At 36.4% G+C, this 12018-nt stretch overlaps 2 protein-coding genes across 4 annotated transcripts; one reads left to right on the forward strand and one right to left on the reverse strand.

The window, feature by feature from the left end:
* The first annotated feature begins 859 nt into the window (after window positions 1-859).
* On the forward strand, window positions 860-7017 carry LOC132631212 (V-type proton ATPase subunit E2-like). The gene is made up of 6 exons (XM_060346807.1): window positions 860-1297; window positions 1769-1869; window positions 1967-2123; window positions 2296-2492; window positions 6535-6634; window positions 6783-7017. Exons 1-6 carry the CDS (start codon window positions 1196-1198, stop codon window positions 6816-6818), a joined length of 693 nt encoding a protein of 230 aa, XP_060202790.1. The 5' UTR covers window positions 860-1195; the 3' UTR covers window positions 6819-7017.
* LOC132631211 (BTB/POZ domain-containing protein At3g08570) lies at window positions 6992-11709 on the reverse strand. Of its 3 annotated transcripts, none has more exons than XM_060346805.1 (5): window positions 11611-11709; window positions 10761-10874; window positions 9911-9980; window positions 7874-9022; window positions 6992-7724 (listed from the first exon to the last, which is right to left on the reverse strand). In XM_060346805.1, the coding sequence occupies exons 2-5, from the start codon at window positions 10802-10804 to the stop codon at window positions 7200-7202; spliced, it is 1788 nt and encodes a 595-aa protein (XP_060202788.1). In that variant the 5' UTR covers window positions 10805-10874; window positions 11611-11709; the 3' UTR covers window positions 6992-7199. The 3 variants fall into 3 exon arrangements, with proteins under 3 accessions (XP_060202788.1, XP_060202786.1, XP_060202789.1); XM_060346803.1 differs by lacking the exon at window positions 11611-11709 and adding an exon at window positions 11081-11384; XM_060346806.1 differs by lacking the exons at window positions 10761-10874; window positions 11611-11709 and adding an exon at window positions 10332-10738.
* Window positions 11710-12018: the final 309 nt, after the last annotated feature.

The following is a 12018-nucleotide window of genomic DNA, read 5'->3' on the forward strand; positions in this document are numbered from 1 at the left end:
GACAGTTTTTATATTATGTGTCAAAATCCTTAGTTAAAATTGTTGACCCTCATAATTTTGTAATAAATGAATGTGTTGAATAGTATTTTCATCTATAGTAATAAGAAGATTGAGAGTAACTCAAATAACAAGTCGTAGTATTGCATATTTACTATTTGAAAACACCTTGAGGGTGAACACCATAAACTGTTTTTTTTTTTAAAATACATAGCTGAATTTTACATCTTCACTTGTTACTGGTCTTCATATGTTTGTCCTATGTCTCAAAATTATTATATTTTATTATTTTGCTATTTGAAAGTAATTTTATTTTTCTTCATGAAGGAGTGATGTTTTAACTGTAATACTGAAAACGTTTATTGATTATTTTCTTTTAGATAGGTAAATTGCATAGTATGATAATAATATATTTTAAGAAATTGTGATTTTTTTAAATTTTTAAAAGTTAAGTTGTTAGAGTTGATTTGTTATCTAATAATAGCGTTTATATATATCATTGCATTATTTATACTTGTAAAATCGTGTTAGAAGTTTTGTTTTCTATTAGTTCTTTAATCATGTTTTTATTTTTTTAAACTATTAATATATTTTTTTTATAATAAATGTGTTGTTATACTATTTTACTACATTATAAATTAAAAAATTTAAGATCCTTGGGGCTTATGCCTCGCCCCGTACTAAATAAAACGCCTCGCCTCACGGCCCCGCTTTTTAAATCATTGGTTAAAACATTCAAGTAGGAATAAGATATTATTATCTTAAAGCATATTCAACCTTGAAAATCAAAATTAGTATCTATTTTCTGTTGATGATGTTTTTTCATATTAATAGTACTATTTTTTTGTGGGAGGGGGAGAGGAAATACATGAGAATGGACTCTTTCAATCGAACCAACGTATGAACAAGCCGTAAAGGTTGTTGGGGTGCGTAAAACCCGAAAAAGGGATTTGTTCAACGTCTAAAATTGCCTCATTATATCCACAAGAGATGGATCTACACATATAAGCAGTGAATGTATTTTACTATCTTTAAATTCTAGATCGTTTCTAAAGGTTTGGAATTCCCCTGTGTCTTGTAGGAATAAATTATTCATCTATATGTAAATCACCATCCACCGTTATTTGCATTGAAGTTGTTCCAATATTTATTGCATTAGTATTGAGAAATCAAAGAGAAAAAGGAAAGAAATTTGAAAATGAATGACACAGATGTATCAAAGCAAATACAGCAAATGGTCAGATTCATTCGGCAGGAAGCCGAAGAGAAGGCCAATGAAATCTCTGTCTCCGCTGAGGAGGTTTACTTCCCACCTTTTCCTACCTGAACTATCAGGTGTTTGCGTTCTTACCTAAACTATCACCAACTATTTATCAAAATATACCTGAACTATCATTGTAATTTGTACTTTTTGGACTTCTTCAAGTTTTCTCTCACTGTGTACAATGCTTTTATACTTCTAAGATAATTTGGGATTAATCTGCAATTAGTCATCTTTCACGTTTAATTAGACGCAAATTTAGGTAATACCACATCATGAGACTTGATTAAATCTATCTGAAGTGTGCATCTGCTTCCATCTATATTATATTGGTAATTGGAATTATGTGAATATGTAAAACTCAATGAGAATGAATAATATTAACCTAATACATTTACAGTTTTCATACATTGAGATCCTAAATCCGTTTCCCCTGCAGTTCTATTTTTTTTAATTAGTTAATTAGTTTCTTCTTTAACATCTACCTATCTCTTTGCGTCTGCATGGTAGGAATTCCAAATTGAGAAATTACAATTAGTTGAAGCTGCGAAGAAAAAGGTCAGACAAGAGTATGAACGGAAAACCAAGCAGGTGGAAGTCCGTAAGAAAATGTAAGTTCTACGTATCCTACAGTTACGTATGTGTAGTTATATTTTTTAGTAACCTGATAGTGTTATAAAAATTAAACTCTTTTTCTAATTGGTATAGTGAGTACTCTATGCAACTAAATGCGTCCCGCATCAAAGTTCTCCAAGCACAGGATGATGTGGTCAACGGAATGAAGGAGTCTGCTAGAAAGACACTTCTAAAGATTTCTGGTGAAAAGAATAATTACAAAAAGCTTCTCAAAGGATTAATTGTTCAGGTAAGTTGCTTAATCAAATTAGTATTCTTATACCTCTTTACTGCTATTTGAACTTCACTAATGAGCGATAAACCAGGCATCTTTAAAAACTCAACTTTTTGTGACAGTTGGTAGGAATTTAACTTTTTTACACACCGACAGTTACTAAAAGGCGTTAATTGTTTTCATTTAGAGTCTGCTGCGACTGAAGGAACCATCGGTGTTGTTGAGGTGTAGGGAGATGGATGTTTCAGTAGTTAAATCAGTTGTAGAGGATGCAAAAAAAGAGTACATTGAGAAAGCCAAAGTGCGTAGCCCTAACATCACCATTGACAATAATGTGTATCTACCTCCTCCTCCAAGTGATGCACATCCTCATCGTTCCTCTTGGTACTTTCTCACTTTGTTTCCCCTGTTATTTGTTTTGCATGTTTTCCTAGATGTTTGACCATGACTTGTAAATACTGAAGTCATTATTTGCAAGTTGAAGTTTGGCCATAACATATTTAGTGGCGTTATCTGTTATTCTCCTTGTCTAAATAGCTGGCTTATTATTTAAACTTTGATATTCATGTGTCCTCAAAAAATGAAGGTAGACTTGTATGATCTTGGAGAAATTTTCACACAGCTGAAATAATTTTTTTAGGACAGTGCCTAGCACGACTTAAGCCAATTTGTGCATCTGTTCATAATTAATACAGTAGCATTGTAATATTTTCCTTATTGTTATTCCAACAGATGTGTCAGTATATAATGTAAGCAAGTCTATAACAGCAGAAGAACATTGTGAAAGTGCGGGGGGGGGGGGGGGGGGGGGGGGGGGGGATGGGTGGGTTAACTATAACTTTTTCGATTTATTAGTCGACTAAGTAAGATTAGTAGTCGACTGTTAACTCAGTGAATGCTAAAGTAAAATGCAGTAAATAAATAACACCAGATATTTTATACTGGTTCAGATTCAATGCGAATCCTAATCCAGTCTCCTTGAGTTGCAAGGGTGTTCTCTGCAGCTCTTTTGTAAAATGTTTAGTACAAGGGTGATTTGAATGAAGCTCCTACGTCTACATTCAAAATACTCGTAATCTTTTTTATACAATGCCTCACACACTATACTATGTCTCTCATTTCTTTTTTTTGTTTGCAATATAGATCACTCAGAAATACAATGTTTATGAAAAGTAAAGTAGATAGCTTAAGAGAATGACACTAAGGTATATTTGTCTTGTTTTGTGAAGCTGCCTTTTATAGTTGTTTAGGCTCTTCACGCAGAGATATCAACCCAAGGGATTTGATCCTTGGAAAAAGGAATTGGTGATCCAATTTCCAAAAATAAGGTTAGAGTTGTTTGATGTGTCTTGATATTTCTTGATGGTCTTTCCTTGTGTGATGGAACTGCATCTTCAATCAACAAGATTGTTACACTTGATTGAACATTTCTCCTTTAATGCGGCAGATCCTGTATTCTTCTTTCCTTCCTTAAACTTGATTTGTATTATTTCCTTAGCTGTAAATATGTCACGACCCAGCTAGGGGTCGTGACGGGTACCCAGGGCTAGCCACCGAGCACCACTCGTTCTGCTACTCACCTTACCCATTTAATGCTCTTTTATCAATTCATGCTAAGGACATAAGAAGATCATCTTTTCATTTGGGAAAATAAAAATACTTTTATACATAAGCCTCTCGGCCATCAAAATAATACATACATATACATAAAAGCCTCTCGTGAGACCATCTACCCACACTGCGCATCTACGAGCCTCTACTGACATACTATACATATAGGTGGAACAAGACTCCACCATGCCCAAAATATACATATACCCAGAGAATAATCATGAGCACCTCCGGACAATGGAGTGCTCGCAATCAGCTAGCAGCTACTAAGAATCTGGATCGAGCTCACCTCCCTGTCTACCTGTGGGCATGAACACAGCGTCCAAAGAAAACGGACGTCAGTACGAATATTGTACTGAGTATGAGAGGCATGAACAATAATAATGCATCAAGGAAACAAGGGAGGCATCAAGTATGGAGTAATTGTACCTGACTGGGAATTACATGAAAAGTAATGCATGCTGACTTACTTTTAGGCTTATCATCATCTCATGTATGCATATCATATATATATAAACTGCCCGACCATATAGGTGCGGTGTGATAATCAGTAACATTAGCCCGCGTCCAGGCCTCCCGCGTCTGGGGTACCATCTCATGCCGCCCACTAGTGGTGTCTACCCATGCCAACTGGCCATGGTGTATCGTATAGCTGCCCGCTTTCCCGGTGACTGCCCGGCCAACTAGGCCCGGTGTGATGCAATCATGACATGCTCATCATAAAATACTTATAATAATTATGCTTATCAAAAAATACTTGTCATCGTACATGCATAAAGACTCTAGAACAACTGCACTCTATCGAGGTGACGTAAGGTCGTGAACCCTCGATTTCATTATGAACATATATGAACATTCTGCCTCACCTTGAAGGGATTAGTATATAAGGTGAGTGTATACAAGGAACATCATTTACTTTATAAGAACGTCATATCATATCTCTTGACTCATATAGCTATTCATGATCTTAGGCTCTTGGCTTTCCGGGTTATAGGAGAATCATGGAAAGGAAGAAGAATCATATCATGGGATTTATGTCATAGAAAGAAAAGGATTAGCCTCACATACCTTTGTCGTTTAGCTAAGCTATCGTTCACTTGCCCTCCTTTAATGTCACGTCGCTACCTTAGATGGTGGTGGAACAAGCCTAGAGTGGAGTTCTTCCTCCTTCTTCAAAACCCTATTTTTCCTTCCTTGGAATTTCTTGGTTTGGATGAACTTCACTTGAGTTTCACACACTTTGTTTCATGGATTTGGTGTGGTTGATCTTGATCTCCCTTTGATTCTCTTAAATTTTGTGGATGAAATGTTTGGATAAGTTCTAGAGGGTTCTTGAAGGTTATAGATGAAATATGAATGAAAATGAATGAGAAAGTCACTTATAATAATCACAAAATCTAATTTTTAATGAACAGTCGTCGGGGTGTACAGTGGTCATAAACCACAGTTTACGGACCGTATACTAGTTTACGGACCGTATAACATGGTCGTATTTAAGCATATCAAAAACAGAAAGTTTTGCTGGAGGTCATGATGGTTTATGGCCACAGTTTACGGGCCGTATTTCAGTTTACGGTCCGTAAACTGGGTCATATTTTACCATTTAAGCTTTGGACAGAAAGTTGAAATTTTGGAACGTTGGAGGACGATGGCAGTATACGGTCCGTAAATCACTTTACGGGCCGTATTCTGTTTTACGACCACTGGCTAAATTGAAATTCTACAACTTTCTTATTTCCAAAAATTCATGAATCGTCATTCCCTACTTAGTAAAACGTCGCACACTTATACCCTTCTTTGGTCTACTCATTGTACATGTACGGGGACTTTTCCGAGGTGTAACAAAATATCTCTTTTAGCCACCGAAGGATACACCATATATTTGTGCCTTGTTGAAGGGTTGACGAGTATTTCTTGTGTAAGCCCATCTTGCATATGCGTCTGTTGGGCTCCTTACTGGATCTGGGGGCTTTTTTATTCCGTGGTCCATACATGTAGTCAACTTCCTTGGTATCCTTGCTTCTCGTACTTAGTTTAATTTCCATACCTACACAAGTAAAATTGTCATCATTAAAACTTGACACTAACACATTGCATAGACTAAGAATACCATTACAAAGAGTGTAGAGGCGATACATGTTTTCGGCATGCTGTTAATCTTGCAAGAATCAATACACTCGATGTTCCTCTCAATAGATGACAGTTTCAACGAGGCATGCATTTGCTCGGTGTAGGGAGTGGAGAGGGGACTTAGCACCATATATAGAGCTTTAAAAGTCAAAACCGGATGGACCCTCCCATCAGGGCCCATAGGACTGGCGAGGCCTACACTACTACCATCCGCATTAATGTAGTAATTTAGGCCCAACATGAAATTCAATAGAACAACAATCCAAGTCATGCCATTGTACATAGAAATAGCACCCATTGGTCATTTTTTGCCTGTCTTTAAAAAATATCCACTACCCTAGAGTTTTAAATTTCACAAGTGAACCGTAGGACTCTATCTTCGAGTTTCACTAGTGAAATTTGAAACTCAAGGACAATGAATATTTTTCAATTATAGGGGCTGAAAAATGGCTATTTGAGAACTTTTTCCATCATCCTACTGTGTTTGTTTAGCCTGTTTATAAGAAATCAAATACCACTTAAAGTTCATACTAAGTCCATTTAGAGGATGCATTAAACACCATACGTCATATTATTATCAAATCTAGAACATAAGAAGAAATAAAGTAAATCTTTATTGAAAATTTTCACGATGACATTGAGGTGAAGCATGGTTTTTGACTTGTTTTTACTTTGCTAATGAAAGCTCTGGAGGAGTAATTCTAGCTTCTGAAGATGGGAAGATTGTATGTGAGAACACTCTTGATGCTCGACTGGATGTTATTTTCAAGCAGAAACTCCCCGAGGTAATATGTTACGCGAATTAAATGATAAACTTTTTGCTGAGGAAATGAGATTTAGAACAAGAAATTATAACTGAGTAAATAATTGTAAAAGAATGAAACTACGTTCAGATTCATACTTATTGAAGTCCATGACTTGCTCTTTGTGCAGATACGTAAACAACTTTTCAGTAAGATGAGTGCATGAGGATTCTGGATTTCTCACGATATTTCAATTACTTACTAGCATAGACATCTACCGTGGATGAATTTAATTCACTCACGTCCCCAACTTTATTGAACAGTTGTTTACATCCCTTCACGGAGATGTGTTAGTTCAGTATGTTGTTTTCAAGTAAATTTTTCTAAGATCTCAACATCATTGAATAAATAATTTTTACTTTAAACATCATTATTCTTCTTGTGACCAGAAACAAATTCAACAATGTGCAACATGATATCTAAAATATTGGCTAGGACAGAAAGAAAAGAGCACTCACCAATAATTAGCACTCTCCGAGACTCTTGAATAAATGCATTAATTACAAAGATTGTACATTCTTTCTAACATTGCGCGAACAAACTTTTCCTAGGAAACAGAATACCTCCTACTCCTACCAGTTTTTACTTCTGATGTCCTGGATTTCCTACCAGACTTGTGATGTTTTCCCACAGAAGGACCACCAAATATACCAAACCTTCCTATACCTCTAGAAAGGGAAGTTAAGAATGTTTTTCCATTTCCTGTTTTGTCTATCATCCCTTGTTTCATGAACATTTGTTCCTTCTCAAGGTCACTGAGCCTCACTCTCATTCTTGATATCTCCAGCTTCAGTTCTCGGTTCTCTCTCCTTAAAGATGCATAAGTATCTCTAGGAGACATGGCTGCACTTGTAAGACCACTGCTGATCTTTTGTGATACAAAAGTATCTCCACAACTTCCAGATAGAGCATTCTTTAGGCGGAGCTGCTCAAAGTAGAGAACTCGGACAGTCATTTGAACTGGGAGCCTGTCGTTCTGTGCTGCATGATTGCATGCTTCTTGAGAGAGCTTTTGGCAATCTATGAATTTGCATAGCTTTTTACATTCATGCTCACTTAGCATCGGATGGGCCTAGTGAAGTTCAGAAACAGTGCATGATTAATTAAGAATATTCATACTATAGAAAGAACATGTTATTACAATTTGCAGGGATTCATAAAACCAGATGATCTGTTGCTGGACTAATATACAGGTCTATAACTAAAATTTTGAAATTTTACCTTCAAATAAATATCAATAGCTCTGTAAAGTCCGTCATCAATTACACGAGCATAATCAGGCAAAACTGATATCATAGCAGTGAATTTGTCGAGACTCAAATATGGATCAGGAGCTATTTCAGCGAGATATGTGTCTATGAGCTGTCCAACTTTCAATAGAGCACCGTGGCTTGGAGAATCAATACCTTCTGATTCATATCCACAATCTTCATTTTCTTCCTGGTCAATCCTTTGGAGGAAATGTATCAATATTCGCTTGACAGTGTCAACATCAAACAAAGAATCACCTGTCTGGACAGATGGTATAAGCAAATCATCAAGTAATACCATTTCCAACCTGAAGGCAATCCTCCTCTCAATTTCAAGTCTGCAGGCTAGCGCGGCATCCACCATGATAGCTATCCTCAATATCCCAAAAAGAAAATTCAATGGAACCGATGAACTTTTCTCTGGTGGCAATAGACTAACAAGAGTTTCTACTATTGTTTTCTGCCCCTTTTCTCCCTTACATGGATATGCTCTAGCTGGATTCCAAATTTGCGGTTTCCCAATACCCTTTAGAGACACCTGGGCGTAATGCATCAAGGATGCAATTATGCTGTCTATGTGTACTCCAACATGTTCCATTGCCATGATAACTCTGCGGTAAAAATCAATGCTTAGAACAGAAAGATCTTCGACCCACCATTCAAGACACCTGTCCTTGAGTTCCAAAGATCCACTATCACAATCTAAACGAGATAGACCTGAAACAAGTTGCTCCTGACAAGCGTCCCTGGCAATGGCATCGATGCATCTGTCTGGAATACCAACCTCCTCTGCAGTAGGAAGCAGGGATTCACAAGAAGAAAGTACCTCCACCGATTTTTCAAGACTTGGAGACACAACTTCAACAAGGAAAGTTTCTGTTCTCGCAATAAGGTTCTCTTCTCGATAATCTTCTGTCATTTCCAAGTATTCTGCCACACAACGCAAACGTGCTACATTTGTAGTTGTGATCTCAAAGTTCATGCCATAACAAAAATTTGCAGCTAGTTCAAATGTTTCAGGTCCCCCTGGTACATGGGTCAAATCCAATTCTGAGAGATTTGGGTCTTTGGCATCCGCCACCATCTTCCGGATCTTTCCACTCAAAGACACTAGTGGAAACTATAGCAAACCCACATAGTTACATAACACAATTATCAAACTTCATGAATCAAGTCTATAGTTAAGTGATAACGCATTAGTTAAGTGATGACGCATTAGCAATTTTTAAATACTGTGTGATGAAATATCCAGACAAGGTCAAGATTCACATGTTACCATTTTAAAATTGATTTCTAGAGTACATTTGTTGCAATGCCACACCTAAAAGAAGTACCATTTTTATAATTTGCTAATGCGTACTTGATATGGCACGCTCTACTGTCATTACCACTGGGTGCTTGAAAGCTTGAAAATAATGGGTTTGGTGTACATGATGTGTCATCTCATATAGTGGTGCCCTTGTCGAGGTAGGATAAGGCCGGTTTCAAAGACAACAAGGAGGTGCTTAATCTTGATAGTATTACTTTTAGCAGTGTTACATCACCAACTGGAGTTCTTGTCAAACTAGACTGTGTTCCAAAGTTGTGATCTTAAAGCTAGCCTATTATGTATACCATAAGACGAATTTTTTGCTTTTTGGATAGCCAATTGCTCCATAAATGGAAAATTTTGTTTTCCAATCTTTTTATCCTATCGAATGACAGGAACATTCTCAACCAAGTCTGACCATTCTATGTGTTTCCAGTTTCATCGGCATCATAATGTCAATGTATCTAGTTAGTAACCAAGAGGCGAAAAAGGAAGTACCTTTAAACAGCAAATTAACACAAACCTCAACCCTCGAAAAGCAAACCCTCTCCTAATATACATGATCTAGAACCAATAGCTACATATATCCAGATAATTTATTTATATTTCTAACCTTGTCTGCACTTCAATACTTCATGTATTATCTAAAGGTAACTAGCTATGAGAGAAAGATAGGAGAAAGTGGAAACAGAAAAGTACCTTATGCAGTAGGAAAGACTCTCCGTTTACAGCAACAGTAATATCCCCAGCAACATCAGAGAATATAGTGCTGATCAATATCGTCACCATTAAGTTGATTTATTGCAAAGATTTTGACATAACAAATCCGTAATAAAAATGATGTCAGAACAAGTATTAACCTTTTGAGGTACTTTTATTAATCATTCATGAAATAACAGAAGATAAAGTGTCTAAACCAACAATAATCATCGGAACAAACAGAGGCCATCAGTAAAATCCTCCAAATGATAGCTCAAGTTTATTGATAAAAATGAAGAACATGATAAGATACCACACCTACATTCAGATACTGTCCCCAGTTCAAAATAGTACCACTTTGACAAATTATGTGAAACGGCATACTGAAGAAAGCATATAAAATATCAGAGTAAAGAATTACCCTAAGAAGTCCACAAGAAAGGCAGTTTGGAAGGCACAATGATTAAGTAATCCCAATAGAAAATATCCCGTGGAAACAAAACAAAATATAGGCTAGCTATATAATGATAGCATGAATAATCAAACAGGTCAGCCAAGATGCAGTTCATTTTTTCTTTATATTTTGCTTCTTAATTATATGGATGGTGGGGTAGCTAGCTCAAATCAAGCTGAAAGCACTAGATTCATTGAATCATGTCACTTCAATTATACTCATCATTTGAAAGGGACAAGAAATTAAACTTGATGTCATACCATGTCCAACTCGTAATTCTCAGTAAATAAGTCTTTTAAACTATTTACCCAAAGAAAAAAAAAATTGAGTCTTTTAATCAGTAACTGACAATTCTTGAAATTCTTAGAGGTAGACAAGATAATGGAGATTACATACCGGGTGGTAAATGAGTTGTAATTAGGAGAGTGTTGAGACACCATTCTTGAATGACTTGTATTAAGAAGAAACTTGAGCTTCACCTTGGAGCAGCAGCAGCAGCATCGACTGAAACTAGTAGCACCCAAATCCCAACAAGTAGTAAAAGAAATGATAAGCGTTGAAAGAAGAGCAAAAAAAGGAAAAAGTGAAAGTGGGACATATATAGGAATGGTGATAAATAATGCAGAAGGAAAAAAGCTAAAGAATACAGAGAACTGGGCACAAGGATATTGGCACAAGGGTGACCAGGTGAAGTGTTTTACTGCAACACAAAATACCTTTTCCTCTTTCTGCAGTAACTATGCCTGTTGCTTTTCATTCCCTTGTTTCTATATACCTTCGGAATGTCTTTTTTACTTGAATATTATATCATCATCGATCATTGTCCTCGAAACTATAATCTACTTAGTCTAATACTAGTAGAGTAGTAGGACACTGCCTTAGCACTAGTTCTAGTAAAATTTTGATGAATTCATCAAACATTTATAGAATGAACAAGGCGACAACAAAAACAATATATGCAGCATAATTCCATAAGTGGTTCTGGAGTGAGTAGGATGTACGCAGACCTCACCCAGCTTATCTTTATGGGATGTGAACCAGATATAGAAAATTTATAAAATCATCTAACTAGTTCAGAATTAAAATATACTCCTAGTAGTTATTTGAAACAGTGGTGTGTGCACGGCTTATCTTAATCTTAGTATTAATTAAAGGAAAAAAAAGGATTGATATGAGACATACTTAGAGGAATTTGCAGGCCACGCTTTTCTCATAAAATGACATGAATTCGAAATTTCTAACTTACCGAGATTGGCAGGCTGTGGGGTGATCACTAGACGTTACTTTCAAACATGCACATACGTTACTAAATAAATAGCAGGCATTGCTCCAATCTGTATTTATCTCTTTGTTTAACGGAAAGGGCGTTACTTTAATTACTTCTAGATCTGTTTTTCTTTTCTTTTTGCTTTTTATTTTACTTTTATGTTATAACAGTTGATATTTGTGGTCCAGCTTCCATGCATCTAACACATTATAGTCCAATTTCTTGTATCAGTGAAAGGTATATGCCAATACATAGAGAACTTACGAGAATAAAACCTCATTTACTGCACCTTCGGGTGTGGCTGAGTTGGTTTGAGGGGAGGGAGGTCACGGGTTCGAACCCCCCCTAATGCCTTCTCAGTCGAGCCTGTCGCACAGGGCTTGCCTA

This window comes from Lycium barbarum, chromosome 3 (assembly GCF_019175385.1).
Source record: "Lycium barbarum isolate Lr01 chromosome 3, ASM1917538v2, whole genome shotgun sequence".
In the NCBI taxonomy this organism is placed as follows: Eukaryota; Viridiplantae; Streptophyta; class Magnoliopsida; order Solanales; family Solanaceae; genus Lycium; species Lycium barbarum.

Excerpts from the sequence above, each read along its gene's own strand:
- LOC132631212 (XM_060346807.1), top strand. The coding sequence starts at position 1,196 with ATGAATGACACAGATGTATCAAAGCAAATACAGCAAATGGTCAGATTC. Across the intron at positions 1,298-1,768 it reads TCTCTGTCTCCGCTGAGGAG|GAATTCCAAATTGAGAAATT; the intron begins GTTTACTTCCCA and ends TCTGCATGGTAG. Across the intron at positions 2,493-6,534 it reads CATCCTCATCGTTCCTCTTG|CTCTGGAGGAGTAATTCTAG; the intron begins GTACTTTCTCAC and ends TGCTAATGAAAG.
- LOC132631211 (XM_060346803.1), bottom strand. The coding sequence starts at position 11,121 with ATGAAAAGCAACAGGCATAGTTACTGCAGAAAGAGGAAAAG. Across the intron at positions 9,981-10,760 it reads TACAACTCATTTACCACCCG|CACTATATTCTCTGATGTTG; the intron begins GTATGTAATCTC and ends GATATTGATCAG. Across the intron at positions 7,725-7,873 it reads CTATTGATATTTATTTGAAG|GCCCATCCGATGCTAAGTGA; the intron begins GTAAAATTTCAA and ends GAACTTCACTAG.